General features: G+C 36.5%; 1 protein-coding gene across 4 annotated transcripts in view; it reads right to left on the reverse strand.

Moving 5' to 3' along the window:
• Positions 1-1,712: 1,712 nt before the first annotated feature.
• The window catches only part of STXBP5 (syntaxin binding protein 5), a 530,024-nt gene continuing 516,175 nt past the window's right edge, over positions 1,713-15,561 (reverse strand). For all 4 annotated transcript variants that reach the window (XM_056567305.1, XM_056567304.1, XM_056567306.1 and 1 more), the window contains 2 exons: positions 12,665-12,882; positions 1,713-11,853 (listed from right to left, as the gene is read on the reverse strand). In XM_056567305.1, coding sequence (XP_056423280.1) covers positions 11,812-11,853; positions 12,665-12,882 — 260 coding nt within the window. In that variant the 3' untranslated portion in view covers positions 1,713-11,811. The remainder of the gene's footprint in view (positions 11,854-12,664; positions 12,883-15,561) is intronic.

A 15,561-nucleotide genomic window follows, 5' to 3' on the forward strand; every position in this document is an offset into this window, starting at 1 on the left:
TTATTTTGTCCCTTTTCAATTAGCCATATATTTCCGATGGCTTATACACGGCTATCATTTCTTCGCCTACTATGCACAATTATTGGAATAAAAAACAAAAACAAAGAACATTTACTAGGTAAACAAAAACATTAGAAATAATCAATGAATGTCTTACTGTTAGGGAGAAGCCTGCCCAAACATTAAAAAAAAAAAAGAATCATCAGGTGTCAATCATCAGGATACATTTCTGCAATTGTTTAAAAAAAGTAAGAGTGCACCTCTTGTATTAGTCTCTGTGACTATTCTTGGCAACTGCTGAGTACTGTTTAAAAGACTGCCTAACTAAAGACATGCGATACACATTAAAGGGGTATTCCAGGCCAAAACTTTTTTTTTATATATCAACTGGCTCCGGAAAGTTAAACAGATTTGTAAATTACTTCTATAAAAAAATCTTAATCCTTCCAATAGTTATTAGCTTCTGAAGTTGAGTTGTTGTTTTCTGTCTAACTGCTCTCTGATGACTCATGTCCCGGTAGCTGTGCAGTTCCTATGGGGATATTCTCCCGTCATGCACAGCTCACGAGACGTGACATCATCATTGAGCAGTTAGACAGACAACTTCAGAAGCTAATAACTATTGGAAGGATTAAGATTTTTTTTTTATAGAAATAATTAACAAATCTGTTTAACTTTCCGGAGCCAGTTGATATATATAAAAAAAGGTTTTGCCTGGAATACCCCTTTAAGCCCCAAGCAAGTAACGAGCAGCTTTCACACATCAACTAAACACTTCAATAATAATGTTTAAAGATTAGTGAATAATTTTAGCAGTAAATGTACCAATCCAAAATCAGTGATCCTGACTGGCTTCATTAAAGGAAAACTGTCACATATTCACTCCTGCACTAACCACAGGTACTGAGGGATACTGCGGGGGATGCTGATTCATGTGACCCCTACCTTGCCCGGATCCGTCCAGCTGTTTGCACGCAATCTTAGTTTTTCTTTATATGCAAATGTGGCTGTAATTGGCACGGGCAGGGATTTCAGGAGCCTAGTGTCACTGTGCCGCCCGCTTATGAATATTCCTCCCCCTCCCTCCGGCTCTCCCCGCCGCTCCTACATGGTCTTCACTGCGCATGTCAGGAACCGGCACATGCACAGTGAAGACCAGTTCGGAGTGGCAGGCAGAGGGAGAGCCGGAGGGGGGATGAATATTCATAAGTGGACGGTGCTGCGGATGGGCGGCGCTGATGTCACAGTGCCACTAGGCTCCTGAAAACCCTGCCTGTGCCAGTTACAGCCCCATTTCCATATATAAAAAAAACTTAGATTGCGGGCAAACGGCTGGACAGATCCAGGCAAGGTAGGGATCATATGAATCAGCGTCCCCCGCACTATCCGTCAGTATGTGTGGTTAGTGCGGGAGTGAACATGTGACAGTTTTCCTTTAACGGGATAGGAAGGGAACATTCTTTAACTACTGTAATTTAAGCAACTATGTTTATAATGTAGAACAATCTGATAAAGTCAAGAGCAGCCCTCTTATGTTCTAACATAAGTGGATTAATGAATCACAATAGCAATGGTGTAAATAAAGGAATGCTACGCTGAATTAGAATAATTCAAGTTAAACAGATCTGGATCAATTAAAAAGAAATCTTTAAGCACACTATTTAGAACTCTACAAGCAAAGTACATGTGAATGAAAGGAAACATTTAGCACATTTTCTTCTGTAAAGTTTTTTTAATATAACATTTAATGTATGTTGTATAGTAAAATAAATACAACTAAATGTAAAGAGGAACTGTAAAATGAATGATTAAACATTATGCCTACTAGTAAAGATAATTGAATAACTCAACTGATTGAATAGATCATAACTATGGGCACAGGCTCTAAACTGTAATCAATGCTTCTAAAGGGCTTCTATAGTACTTTATATTAAACAGTAAATAAGATAGTTTCAGCTTACAAAATGGGTAAAAGAGAAATCTCGAAAATAAACGTTAAATAAGCTAAAGAGTTAAAATTCATCATCAAGGAGAAATCACAAAAAAGTAAAAAAATAAAGTAAAAAATGACAACATTCTATAACTATACATTAAAAAGTGCATTTTCTCTTACATTTTGAGCCAATATTCCTTTATTTTTCGATACTGTATATCATTAAAATTTAGATATCTTTCAAATAAATAACTCTGATATTTATTTTATTAAATACTAAACATACCAATATTCTCCCCTTAGCAATATGCTTTTTTTTTACACGGTCAGATCGTCTCTAAAATGAAATTTCTATTAGTGCATTTGTTAAATAAATCTACTTTAAAAAACATTCTCCACATGGCACTGCTTGTTTAATTGCAAGTATTCCTCTAAACAGACACAGAAACAAATCTATGTGCCTGACTTCAAGTTGGTGTGAATAGCAAAGTTACGTTTTAACAAGACCTGTTTGCCAAATTTGGATTAAAGAGGAACTCCTGTACTTTTGTTCTTATCCCCTATCCACAGGATACGGGACAAGTGTATGATCGTGATCTCCTGCCTGGTGCCCCGATGTTCTGAAGATTTTTTGTACAGCGCTCGTGTATCTCTGGCTCTCCCATAGACAGTGCTTCATAACCAGGGGGCCGGGCAGGAAATCATACACTTTTACCCTATCCTGGGAATAGGGGATTAGCACAAAAGTATCGGTGTTCCCCTTTAAGATTGGCTAGAATTTGTCCAATTTATTAGACTAATCTAAATAAAGTTTGGTAGATTATATAACGTTCCTACAGACTGCAACCCCTGTATTCACAGTAATTCTGTTAAGCAGACATTGGCACCCTACTTCATATTGTCCACACTACACATGATTGGGTACATTCCTTTCTTTTTCTTTATAGCACCTCACCAATTTATTAGAGGGCCATTTCTTGATTTGTGGTCAGGGTCCAAGACCGTTTTCAGTTCTGATAGATTTCACCTGATCCAATATACGCTGCACAGTTTTGTGGTACACAATGGCTTTTTTTTTTATCTACGTACTTAAATTACAAAACTTTAAAACATTCCTAGTTGTATTTTCTATAATTTATCTAATTTCTATTCTACACATTTTTTTTTTTACACAGACGATAAACAGAATAGACGTTAATAGACAATAAACATTTTTTTTTAAAGACTTTAGCCCAGAATCTATATACAACTTAGTATTGTTTTCTCTAAATAACTTTAACCTTTAAAATATGGTGGCTTTTATACTTAAATCTTTGCACTTTATATATAAACTTTTTAGGCCTAGATTCAGCTTGCCTATTTGTAATCTTGAGCTATCTTGTATACCTGTGTATAAACAAAAATATACTTCTCATGCTGTTTTGTTAGCAGCTTTCAAGATATTTATTGAAACAACTGATCTTTTAGACTATTTAATGAACTTGAGTCTTAACTTAAAATATACTTCCACATGGGTTTTAATGTCACATGGAATACAACTGGAATATCAAATAGAAATGTTATAAGGATATTATGTACAATTTAAAAGTTTGGTTTAGTGCCAATGAGGTTTTTAATCTGGCACACAAAGTGTTACTAATCTGGTGCTCATGCACAAGAAATGGCCTTCTTACATACTCCACAGGCATGCCAAGGTTATGTAGATTTAGATTTCTCTTCTACAAATTGTACATACATTAGGATTACGAAAAATTATACATAATGGACAGAGAGTGAGCATTTGCCTTCTGATGCTCTTAATAGTTTGTTAGTTATAGTCATTTTTCGAATGGGCACTCTACTGAGTATCTCATGCCACCAGGCTATCCACCGTTACAACTCATCCACATGTTCATAGTGACAAAGCAAATTAAAATGTTTTGGCACAAATTCCATTTAAATAATTGTTAATACAGATACTATACATTAAAACAAAATCTACCTTATTACACAACGAAAATATAAATCTATATTTTAAATATAATTATAAAATATAACATAAGGCATCTGCTGGTAATGTTACTATTATAATTAACTTAGAAAAATATGTTTAAATTAATTTAAAGGGGGTTGTAAAAGTGTTGCTGATGCTTCAATTCCAAGTTATGTTTGTATAGCCAATGTATGGATGAACAGGAGGTCATACAATGGGGCCAAGCTGAGGTAGTATTCATCATGTTGCCATGTTTAGAGATGCATAATCCTCACTGTTAACTGACCCTTAAAGGTCAATCCAGCAAAATGCTTAATTCTGGAACCTATGAATAAATACTTATAGTAATCTATTTTTATGATTATATAAAAAAAATATAATAGAATTTTTACAGGGTTGATATACAAAGGCATCATAACCACTTATCTCATGGTGTGTTTCTAACACTGACTAGCACTGAGTAACCTGCGTAAAAATAGAAAAAAAGGAATGTTTTGCACTTTGTTACCATGCAGTTCAAGGATGCAATTCTGTGACTTTTGGAACAGTATTTCACTATTTAACACACACAAAGGTATCATGTATCAAACATGAAAACATTTAATGCATGAAATTTAATGTGTTTATCATATTTTATATTATGATGCACATGTGCATAAGTTCTAAATGGTCATTTACAAAAGTTGAAAAATTTTGCTACACTGGTAAAAATCAGTATGTTCCCATTTTAGTGCAGGCTGTGCACAAAAGAACACCAATAGTATATAAATATGCAAAGTGTTACATTTTTTGATATGGATTAATTTATTAATTTTGCTTAAAAAGATTTTTAACAACCTGGCAAATCACAGCGCAGCACCAAATCCTCAGTGCTATGCCATGATATAGTGCTAGTGAAAGTGCACTGGACTGAACAGACTGGCTTTGTGCTGGGGGATGATTTATAGTACACTTTTATAGACTGCATGTAGAGGAAGAAGAGGTTACTGATGCACTGGCTTTGAAAAGGAAATGTGAGCAGAAAGAAAATAAAGACAGCAAGAAGGGGTTAGTTTAATAACTGAAATACTGTTACTGCTTCTGACAAGCTAAAAGGGAAGCCTTGATTTACCTTTCATTCAAAGTGTGGATCCTCTAGAGAAGGCAGACAGGCTTACAGAATACAGGTTCACTGCTTCTATCTCCTGTACATAACACAAGCTAAGCCCCACCCCCATTTCATGTGTTCTGTCCTGGTCTCTATGTTACTATAGACAGAATTAGCATAGCGACAGGTAGTGAACCAAAAATTATAGGAAAGGGACAGATCTAGTGGCCAGGACCTTAAGGATTTTTTTTCCTGGCGCACAGGGAAATTTTTTGGTAAACAGAGTGATTCACAAATATGTTATCACATAGTCTACGTGATTCCATGAGAGTCTATCAAAAGAAGAAACGGTGATCATTTAAAGTATTCTATTGTAGATTAGGATTAAGAACTCTAAGCGAGTAACCCATTTTCTAGGGCTTAGCCACATCACTGAAACAAAAAATAGCTGCTATACACATTAAAGAACATCTTCCATTACAATCAAACACTTAAATAGTACTTGGAAAAGCATATGCTAAAAAGTTTGACATACAATAAAACAATATCATTTAAAACAGGAAGCACATTGCTCTCCTATGCATGTTGCTTCCTTATGAGTTTTCACAAAGAATTGTCAGATATTCTATAGAGCAGTTTTAATTGGTCAGACTAGTTACTTGGTCGCAGCAGATATAATTGGAAGTATTGTGAATGCTATATGTAAAACACTTTTCTGTTTTTAAAGGGTATCTGTCAGTTCTAGATCATGCTTAAAGCTCAAGTGTCAAGAAGGCTGTGCAGAGCTCCATGATGCATGCATCCTTTTTCACCCATCCCTCCCTGCCTTGAATGACTGATGTGCATGGCTCAGTGCTAGGGCAGGGCAGTGGAAGAGAAGGAGTGCATCATTGACACCTGAGGTTTGAGCACAATTTAAAGCCTTTAGTCAAGATGGTACAGGGCTGATTCTAGAAGGCCTGAACATTTAGGCCCAGGTTTATCAATCTGTTTGAGATAAAAATGTGTCTGATTTTTGTGAAAGATTGAGATGTGATTGGTCACTATTTGTCTGACATTTTAATCTCAGACAGATATCAAAATATGGGCCTTAGCGAGCCCACTGTCATGTAAGAAGCTGGCCAGAGCTCCTGTCCCCAGGAAGTTGAATGAGGTTAGCACAGCTGGACCGTGAGGCCTGTGTCGGACCAACGGTGGCACGTAGGAAGGTATGTTAAAGTTAATTTTGTTTATTTTTGAGGCCCGGGCACAGGAATATATATAAGTCTTGCCCTACAGTTGTCCTTTAATTAAAATCTATAGGTTGCCTATGTAATGCACAGAAATGCAGTCCAATCTGTACACGAACCTAGATATAAACATTAAATCCTTCCATATTTATTTAATCTTTTTAGGATCTGGTTTACCCAAACATGGTGTATCTTGTTTATTTCACACTATAGTCTTAATGGCACAAACAGATAGGAAAACATGCTGATAATTTGAGAATTAAAGTTGACTATAACTATTATATGATATCGAGACAAACAAAGCTAGTGACACAGTGATTCTCAGGTTAAAAGATGATTCTGCAAAAAATAAAGACATCTGTACTCTATATCAAAACAGGTATCTATTTAAATATATAGTGGGAAATTTCTGAATTTTGTATTGCTAGTAACATCCCAAGACATATACTGCCTATACATTCAATTATACTGCTATCACTTTACTGTACTTGAGCAAACAAAGTGTAAGGGCAGGGTCACGTGCCGTCAGCAGCTACATATTTTTACTACCCATTAACTTCAATGGGTAGGAAAATATACAGCAACAAAAACGCAGCAAAATATGGCAGGTGTAACCCTACCCTAAAAGTGTACCGGTCAAAAAAAAAAAAAAAAAAGTATTAATAAACAAGTAAGTTTGGACTTTTAGCTTGGACATTTGCAAAAGTTTTTAGTCAGTTGGGGACTGTGTGTTCAGATCCAGAACGATCACTTGAACAAATCAGGAGAGAAGCGCACAAGCAAAACAGGCACAGCCACAGATTGACTGAGAGGGGCAGTGAGCTGAGAGGTCGAGAGGATGGGAGCCTTGGAATTTGAGTGTTGGGGAAGCGGGACAGGTGATTATAGCTTGTTTATTATTTTTACTATCAGCCAGATAATTTCCCCCCCCCCCCCCCCCAAGACAACTCCTTAAAGGTTCCTTTACATGAAGACTTTTTTTTCTTTTTGACTTACACTGGTCACTTATGAACATTTGAAAACAAGCAAAATGTAGCATCAACTGGCCAGAGCAAATGTTCAATTAGAATACTGATACTACTTTAAATAATAAATCTGTAATTAGAGCCTGGGTATAACTTGATACCACACACCTGCAATTGAAATATAAAAAGGGACATGACAGGATGGTTTATAGTGTGGGTGGAAAAAAGTAAAACAATGTCTCACAAAAAGTGGTCCATTAGGTGAAGAGATACGGTCCACGTTGCTGTATGGCCGCAGCTCTCCTATGCGCAATAGAGGCTGGGAGGCGGCAGGCAAGCATCCCTGCCTCCTTGCTGTGCTGTGCTATGCCCACCTTTGGCATGAATAGTTTCTTCACTATCATGTCCTATTGACGTGAGAGCCTGCCTTCATGTGAGCACTCTGCTCTTGCTACAGCCGGAAGAGCAGCACCTGCGCTCTGCTACATTAGCTGAGCGCTTACATAACCACAGGCTCTCACATCAATAGGTTATGAGAGTGAAGAATATTGAATATTCATAAAAAGTGTGGACATAGCGCAGCATAAAGCGGAGGAAGGGATGCTTGGCAAGCTGGCTCCCCGTCTCCATTGAGCACTGAAGAGTTGCAGAAATACAGAAAAAGGGGGCCATAACTCCGCACCTCCTGGACCAATTTCTGTGAGACGTTGTTGTACTACTGTTCACCCACACTATAACCCCAGTGTATTGCCTGTCAGTTTACATTTAAAAGTTGCAGTTATTTCAATTAACTACAACACAGGGGTTGTTTCTTTCTGAAAAGGTGTCCCTAAACATTTATTACTGTGTCACAGTGAAAACTTTTTTTTTCACAAACACTAAAACAGAGCTGACTTCCATATCTAACTTATTTTTTTTTAATTTTATACTTTCTTCCCTCTCCTGAATGTCAGTCACCATATCTATGAGCATAATTCTAAAACCGTAAGTAGAGACCATGTAATATAAACTAATGAAAAATGCAACTGTGATTTAGGTTTGCCATACACGTCAGCCTGCAGTAGTCAAATGTTCATCTCTTCTGACCTTCCACACACATGCAGGCTTGGTTTAGTCACGTATAAGCCAAAGACAGACAGCTCTGGTAGCATCTAATTTCCTCTGAGGTCAACGCACACCAGACTGCAGGTTTTCCACATTTGTGTGACAAATCTGCAGCAGATTATGGTACCAGCAAAGTAAAAAAGATTTATGAAATCTTATCTTAACAGCAGTTTCTTCTAAAGATTTCTGCAAATCTGTCTAGTATGCATTTAACCTGAAGAATCTGGCATGTTGAAATCCAACTGTCTGATCCTTCTCTCTTCTGACATCTCGCATCGTAGGAGAGATTGGTGGTCCAATCCTTCTGAAATTGATGAGTTTGACAGATAGAAATCCAATGCATAATGACCAGCTTTAGACAGGATGGCAGCATCTAATTTAGGGATGAATCTAATATTCATAATAAACCTATTATTTTACTTTGACAAGTGATATAGTAGAGGCACTTAGAATACTCACAAGCAGCCAGTACATTTTGTAACTTTACTGTCTCCTTCGAAATTAAAAAGGGATTCTCAAAACTATTGACTTAACAAAATGGCTGCTAACATAGGTAATGTTCAAGGTCATGTATGACAAAATTCAGGGATGTTTGTTGTAGTAAAATGATTACAGGCATAAACATATGAATGTAAAACCTGCAAGTAATACTGGAGCATATATTTAATTTTATTTATAACAGCTTTACATGAAACTTGAAAAAAAAAAAAAAAAGAATGGCAAACTAAATGTTTGTTAAAGAAATAATTTTTTCTTTGCAATCTAAGACCGAATTACTCTAAAATACATTGCACAATATGAATGTTTTAATCTTTTTTTAACAGTATTTTTTGTTATGTGTGCAGATAACAGAAACGGGTATGAAATAAGCTGTCCAGAACAAGACCTAAAAACGTCCTAGGAGTCGGGAACATTGGGAAGAGCTAAATTTTTTCCTCAGTAGACAAAATGAGAGGAACGTTTCTACCACATCTATACGTAGTTCTAAAGGCCACCAGTGAATTTTTGAGTCAGAAATAAGCTTCAGGTGTCAAATCCTGTTCACAAGTACAAGTTATTGATATGTGATATGGAATTAAAATTTAAACTATTATAAATAGAGATCTATGGAGCTAATCCTTAAATTATGATAATTTGGAAAAAAAAAATATTTCCATGAATCCAATCTGGAAATTTCTGTGCATATTTTGACAATAAATACTATATAGTCAAGTTTGATAGCTTTTGGGATTTGGAAATGTGCTTAGTAGCAAAATATTTGTCTTCAGAGTCTCAAAGAAAAAATATACACAAATGCATAAATTCTGCATAATAACAAGAAAAACACCATAAATTTATAACAACAAACATCTGATAAATAAAACTAAATTCATCACTTTTCCTCTATTTTCTTATATTAATACATATTGCACTGCTCTTGTGGCCATACATATATGTCAGGTTTTTTTTTAAGGTTTCTTATAAAATCAACTCAGTGCCTATCTGCAGTGCTTTCCCTTATCAATTAAATTGGAGTGTCTACTTATAATATTGAAAGTACAGAAATGACATCACAATCATGAGACGTAAGTCATTACATGACTGCTTCATGCCAGAGACATTTGTGGTCAATCACCACTTTAAAGGTTAAAATAAATAGAAAAATATATCTTTAGAACTGCATGCGCCAAAACGTGATAATACTGGAATTGAACATGCAACTACAAATGTACAATGCTGCTGTAACAGAAATGTCTCCTCATTTCCTAGTTACTATTATAGGCACTTAAAAGAAATGAACTACAGTGAAACATCACCAAAAGACCACCTCTTAGAGAAGACCACCCGTTATCCAGACCAGATTTCATGTGATGGATTTTCAGTCCGCCATAAATTATACATAGTGGCCATAGAAGACCACCTTTAAAATGCAATTTTGGGTGGTCTTCTCAAAGAGGTTTCACTGCATGAATAAATGAATGGTGTTCCTCAGCCAATGGGTAAGGTAAATAGTTGGGAAAGGACACAAATAAGACATCTCACCAACCATTTGGTATGTGGCTCCTGTCATGTCATAAACACCCCACAATACCCCCTCAGTGCACAATAAGATAATAGATGCACTTTGTTTTCAAGTAGCTGCTAAAATGCAGACATTTTAGCTTTTCATATAATTTCATATCTTAACACTGGATCAAATAAGCATATTACTGCTAGGCGAGAGAGGATATATTTAATAGGCTAACGGGAAAATTTTACCTGTCGCTCCTTAATAAAACAGTGCTATATGTCCAAATATAACGTAACCCAATCTTATAGTTTATGGTGCAATTCCCACCAAAATATCAGCTGAGCCATTTTAGCAAGGGAGTCATAGTCTTTTACAAGACACACTTTGGCATAGCTCAAATAACTAACTTGAGAATACACAGATACAATAATAATCTGTGACATGTTCTTTAACCATCCACTTATTTCTTTTCTTGCACAGTAAATGTATGCTAGCCATGTTTGACAAAGTTACAGTAATGCTTCAGCTGAATTTGCCATGTTCCTAAAATCCACTAAAATAAGGATGCTCAACATGTACAAAACTGGTCCAAAAATTCAACTTGTAATTTAGCAGTTTCTTTCAAAGAAAAGTTATATCTTAAACAGTAAACACAGAATGGCTGGAGATATCTCCACAATCTAGTCTTAGCTGCAGCATGCCCACCCCCAATGAACTGAGAAACAACAGAATTATTTGGTATAACAACCAGAGAAATTCTTGGGTGGGTAATGGATCATCAAGTGACTTAGGCAGTGGCCCATTTTTTCTAGGCAAACAAATTGCAGTAACACAGAAAAAAATAAAATAAAAAACTCATCAGGTGAAACATCCAAAAGGATCCATAGAAGAGTTTACCAATCCTATGTCCAGCCTGATTAGAATGGTAACTATGTAATGCATGGATGATGAATCTTCTCCATGGAGATCTCTGCGCTGTCTAAAGATGAATGCTTTGTGATCACCTCACTTGTGCAGTAAGCCAAGTCTTAGAACTGTTTTGTGTCCCATCCCCTGTTGAAAGAGCCAGTGATATTTGTGGTGAAGCAACAAAGGTTAAAAAGCTAATTGTTCCAACATAACTTAACTTCTCTTTTCAGAGAAGTGAAACACCCGTCAAAGACTAAAAGAAAAAAAAATATTACAAAAATATTAAAGAAATGAAACAAACCAAAACATTTTCCACTGCTCATTCTTGTGCCTTCACATCACCACTTTGCTCCTTTATCTCTTGCACTTTGTCACCAAACCATGGCTTAGAGACAAATGTAGAGTTTCTTTCTATTTTCTCGGATGTAATGCTCCTCAGTTCAAACCAAGACACTGAGGTAAGACAGTATATGATTTGTGCTAGGAAACAGTAACCAAAAATGAATGTTCAACCCTTGTTCCCAACTGTCCTGCAGAAAGAAATGGCGAGAAAATGGATGCATGTTTGTTTAAAATCTTCCATCCCAGCGAAGATAAAATAGATGTATTTGGGTCTGGCTCATCAGAACTGATACCACTTCTTCTCTTTGTATTTTAACATCATCTACAAAAGAAAAACAATTACAAAATATTAACCAGTTCTTGACTGGACCTTCAAGACCAGCCACAATTTTTGAATCATTTTTATCTGTAACATGCAAGACATTTTTATTTTTGTGTGGTATCAGCAAATCAGAAAAATGGAAATAGAAATGGAAATAAGTGGCCGTTTTTCAATTTTATTATCAAGTTTTTAATAATAGCACAAAGTGCCACTAAAATGCTTTCTGTTACAGTGATTGCCATATAATGGGACGTATGGGATGTGTCCAGAAGCTGTGATTTGGGTTATTTATATTGTGTTGTAATTTATTGTTTAAAGTTTAGTTTTCCCTTTTCTTTTCTTCTTGCTCTAACTAATAAGGCTGCCATATTAGCCTTAGTAAAAGTTTAAATATGGCTCCATAACTCTCACTGCAAAGCTGATCTGGGGTTAGTAATACCCAGCAGCTCCAGCATCTACCATTATGCCTACTAGATGGCCTGTCAGTATTACATTAACATTCAATAATGCTTTGGAATTAAAGGTATTATTGTACAATCAAATAACCTTACTGTTTAAAAATTTAGTTTAATTAACTTTATAAAAAATAAAGAAAAGAAAAAGAAAGCACTTCTGGCATTGCCATAATCTTAATGAACCACTTAATGAACCACTGAATAAAGAAAAATCATAACAGTTGACCAATTAGTTATATTCACCCCAAAATGGTATCACTGTAAAAATAAAAAACACAACTTGTCCCATTTAAAACACAAAGAAAAATAACATGTTGTCTTGCATTCACGTAAAATAACACATTAGCTTATAATACCTCATGAGCATGTTTTGAGAATGAGTCCGCACTAGTAAGCATGGCAGCTGTCCTATCTTCTAATTCCCCTAATTTCTGTCCCCTCTCATCCAGTGCCCATCTGGCTCGTGTTAGTTCAGCACCAACACCCGTTGCAGCTCCTTTCACTCCTTCCATACCCCCAGGTCCAGGAATGTGCGTAACAACAGTTGGTCGTGGTCTCCCAGACGTTTCTCCAACTAAAACAACGAGTACAGAATTAACTGAAGGTTATTAGTGTCTTGCAACATAAGCAAAATGTAATTTATTATTATTTTCTTTTTAATTCTACTCCGTTTTATAACTAAAACTCTACAAGACACAACGTTGGGTAATAAATGATGGCACCCACAGCCACTATGATAAAAATATCCCTTGGTGAGAATATAGAGGGACATTTATCAATGTTTGCTTATGTATTCCTTTTTTTAGTACTTTTTTCCTTACTTTTTTCTTGCTTATGTGTGACTTATTTATCAACTGGTTTCAGCCTGTTGATAATTTTTTTTTTCATGTAAGCAATTTTTTCTTTTTTACTTTGGTAGTAGCTTTTTCTGCTCAATGTTTGAGCTGGAGTAAATTTAGTCAATTTTTAACCTTGTTGCGACTTTTATTTGCGCAGTTGCGCCTTTGCAGTTAATAAATACCAGACTACCCGTAGTCCATTTTAAAATTATTACTATGTAGTTAAGTTTTGGAAAACTTGCTTTTCCCGCTTTCCAGTCAAAATTTTGCACGAAAAAAATCGCATAGTCGCAGGTGCGACATTTGTGCGAAATTTTTTGTAAAAATAATTTTACTAAATCGCTTGATAAATGTCTGTCATAGAGAATAAAAAAGAAATTTTGAAATACACCAATTGGACTTAATATGTAATAAAAATGTATTTTACTAGAAAATCTACAAAAAATATGTGATATGAATACAAATACAAAAAGTGCTGACTTATTAGAACAAAGAGGAGGGGAAATGGGGTAAAAGGTGAGTACCTACAATAAGAGCCCTACCTATCTAGGTGGAGGACTCCTAACACTACGTGTGGATAGGGATGGGAAAAAATAATAACATTGACATTTACTGGTAAGTGATTAGTAAATCTCTCTTATCACATCTTAAGCCCAATTAGTGTATTTCAAATTTCTTTTGTATAACTGAAACCCTGACTGATCAAAACTTCTGGCATGTCTGTGTGACAAGTCAGAATTTTTTTTTTATATGACAGTAATGCTTTTATACACATTGGGGGGGGGGGGGGGACATTTTGAAAGCTTTTTTAAACAGCATTTTTCTCTATGTTTGTCACAAAAAATGTTGCACAATGGGTCCGTGTGACTTTTTGTGTGACAATTGCCTTAGAAACGTTTCCTTAATTTTTACCTATTCGAGCACTTTGTGCAGTGGTCACTGATGTACTATGTGTGAATGTTGCAAAACTGTTGCACGATCCCAGAAATAGACAGTTTCTCAAGTCAATTAAGCACTGCCCTACATTTTCTGTGTGACTTTAAATCAGGGTATATGCAACTTTTGACACAAAAGTATGACCACACAAAATCTGATAAATTTTGCTCATGCAACTTCTCTTAAAGTCTGAGTGCCGTTTGATAAATTTGGCACAAATCTGCAACTATTACAGCAACTTTTGTGCTCTAAAATAGTTAAAGCGCAACTGTCACGAATTTGTACCCCCATAAACTAATCACAGGGTAACAAAGTTCTTTAGAATTACTCTCCAGGTATAACTTTTACTGCTTTCTAGCAGCTTTTAACAGGCCAAAAAATTCATTGTAAGACAGCAAGCAACAGTCGGATAGGCGTGGATATGGCCCGTGGCCGCCACACCGATCTCCTGTATGTCATCGCTAGGACCGCTGTGTGATTGGTCCCAGGACAAAACAAGTGCCCGTTCTCCTATTAGGTTACAGTATTGTCACAGGGGGTTAATTTTGCATAGCAAGCGGCAGAGCATTACGCTGTACACTGGGGCTGGGAGGGAGCGCTTGCTATGAAGACTAGCCGCCCGCATCACCGGTGATGTAATCACAGCATACTGGGGCCATCAGAAGAGAGCGCTTGCGGTCCGCAGCACCCAGGAGACAGTTTTCTTCACATTACCGGCGCTGCGGGCGGCTAGTTTTCAGTTTTCATAGCAAGCGCTCCCTCCCGGCCCCAGTGCACAGCATAATGATCTGCCGCTTGCTATGCAAACTAACCCCCTGTGACGGCTCTGTAACCTAATAGGAGAATAGAAGAACGGGCATTGTAAACTGATAGAAGAACGGGCACTTGTTTTACTTATACATTTGTATGTTTGCGGCCACAGATAAGCAAAATACAGGGGCCTATGTGCTGGGACCAATCACACAGCGGTCCTAGCCATGACATACAGGAGATAGGCGTGGCGGCTGCGGGCCATAGCCACGCCGATCCGACTGTTGCTGGCTGTCTTATAAAACATTTTTTAGCCTGAAAAAAGCTAAAAGGTATACCTGGAGAGTAATTCTAAAGAACTTTGTGACCCTGTGATTAGTTTATGGGGGTACAAATTTGTGACAGTTGCGCTTTAAGAATTCACACCACTCTTTGTAAGTGCCCCCCCATTATACGTATGGTACTAAAACAATTGACTGCTTCTAACGGATTGGTTAAAGCATTTTTTGTTGATATTGATAACCATTACAAATATAGCATTTATTAAATTATTTTATGAGTAATACATGTGCTGCAGTGAAGTCTGCAATGATGGGAATGATTTTTTACATGATAAATTATCATCCTTTACAGAGCATCCTCATTATCAGGGCAGGGAGAACATGGTAGGTATTCACACTGTTGTGATGCTTTGTCTGTGGGGTTGTGTGGCCCAGAGCCGGGGGCTT

The sequence above is a fragment of the Hyla sarda genome, chromosome 3 (assembly GCF_029499605.1).
Source record: "Hyla sarda isolate aHylSar1 chromosome 3, aHylSar1.hap1, whole genome shotgun sequence".
NCBI lineage: Eukaryota > Metazoa > Chordata > Amphibia > Anura > Hylidae > Hyla > Hyla sarda.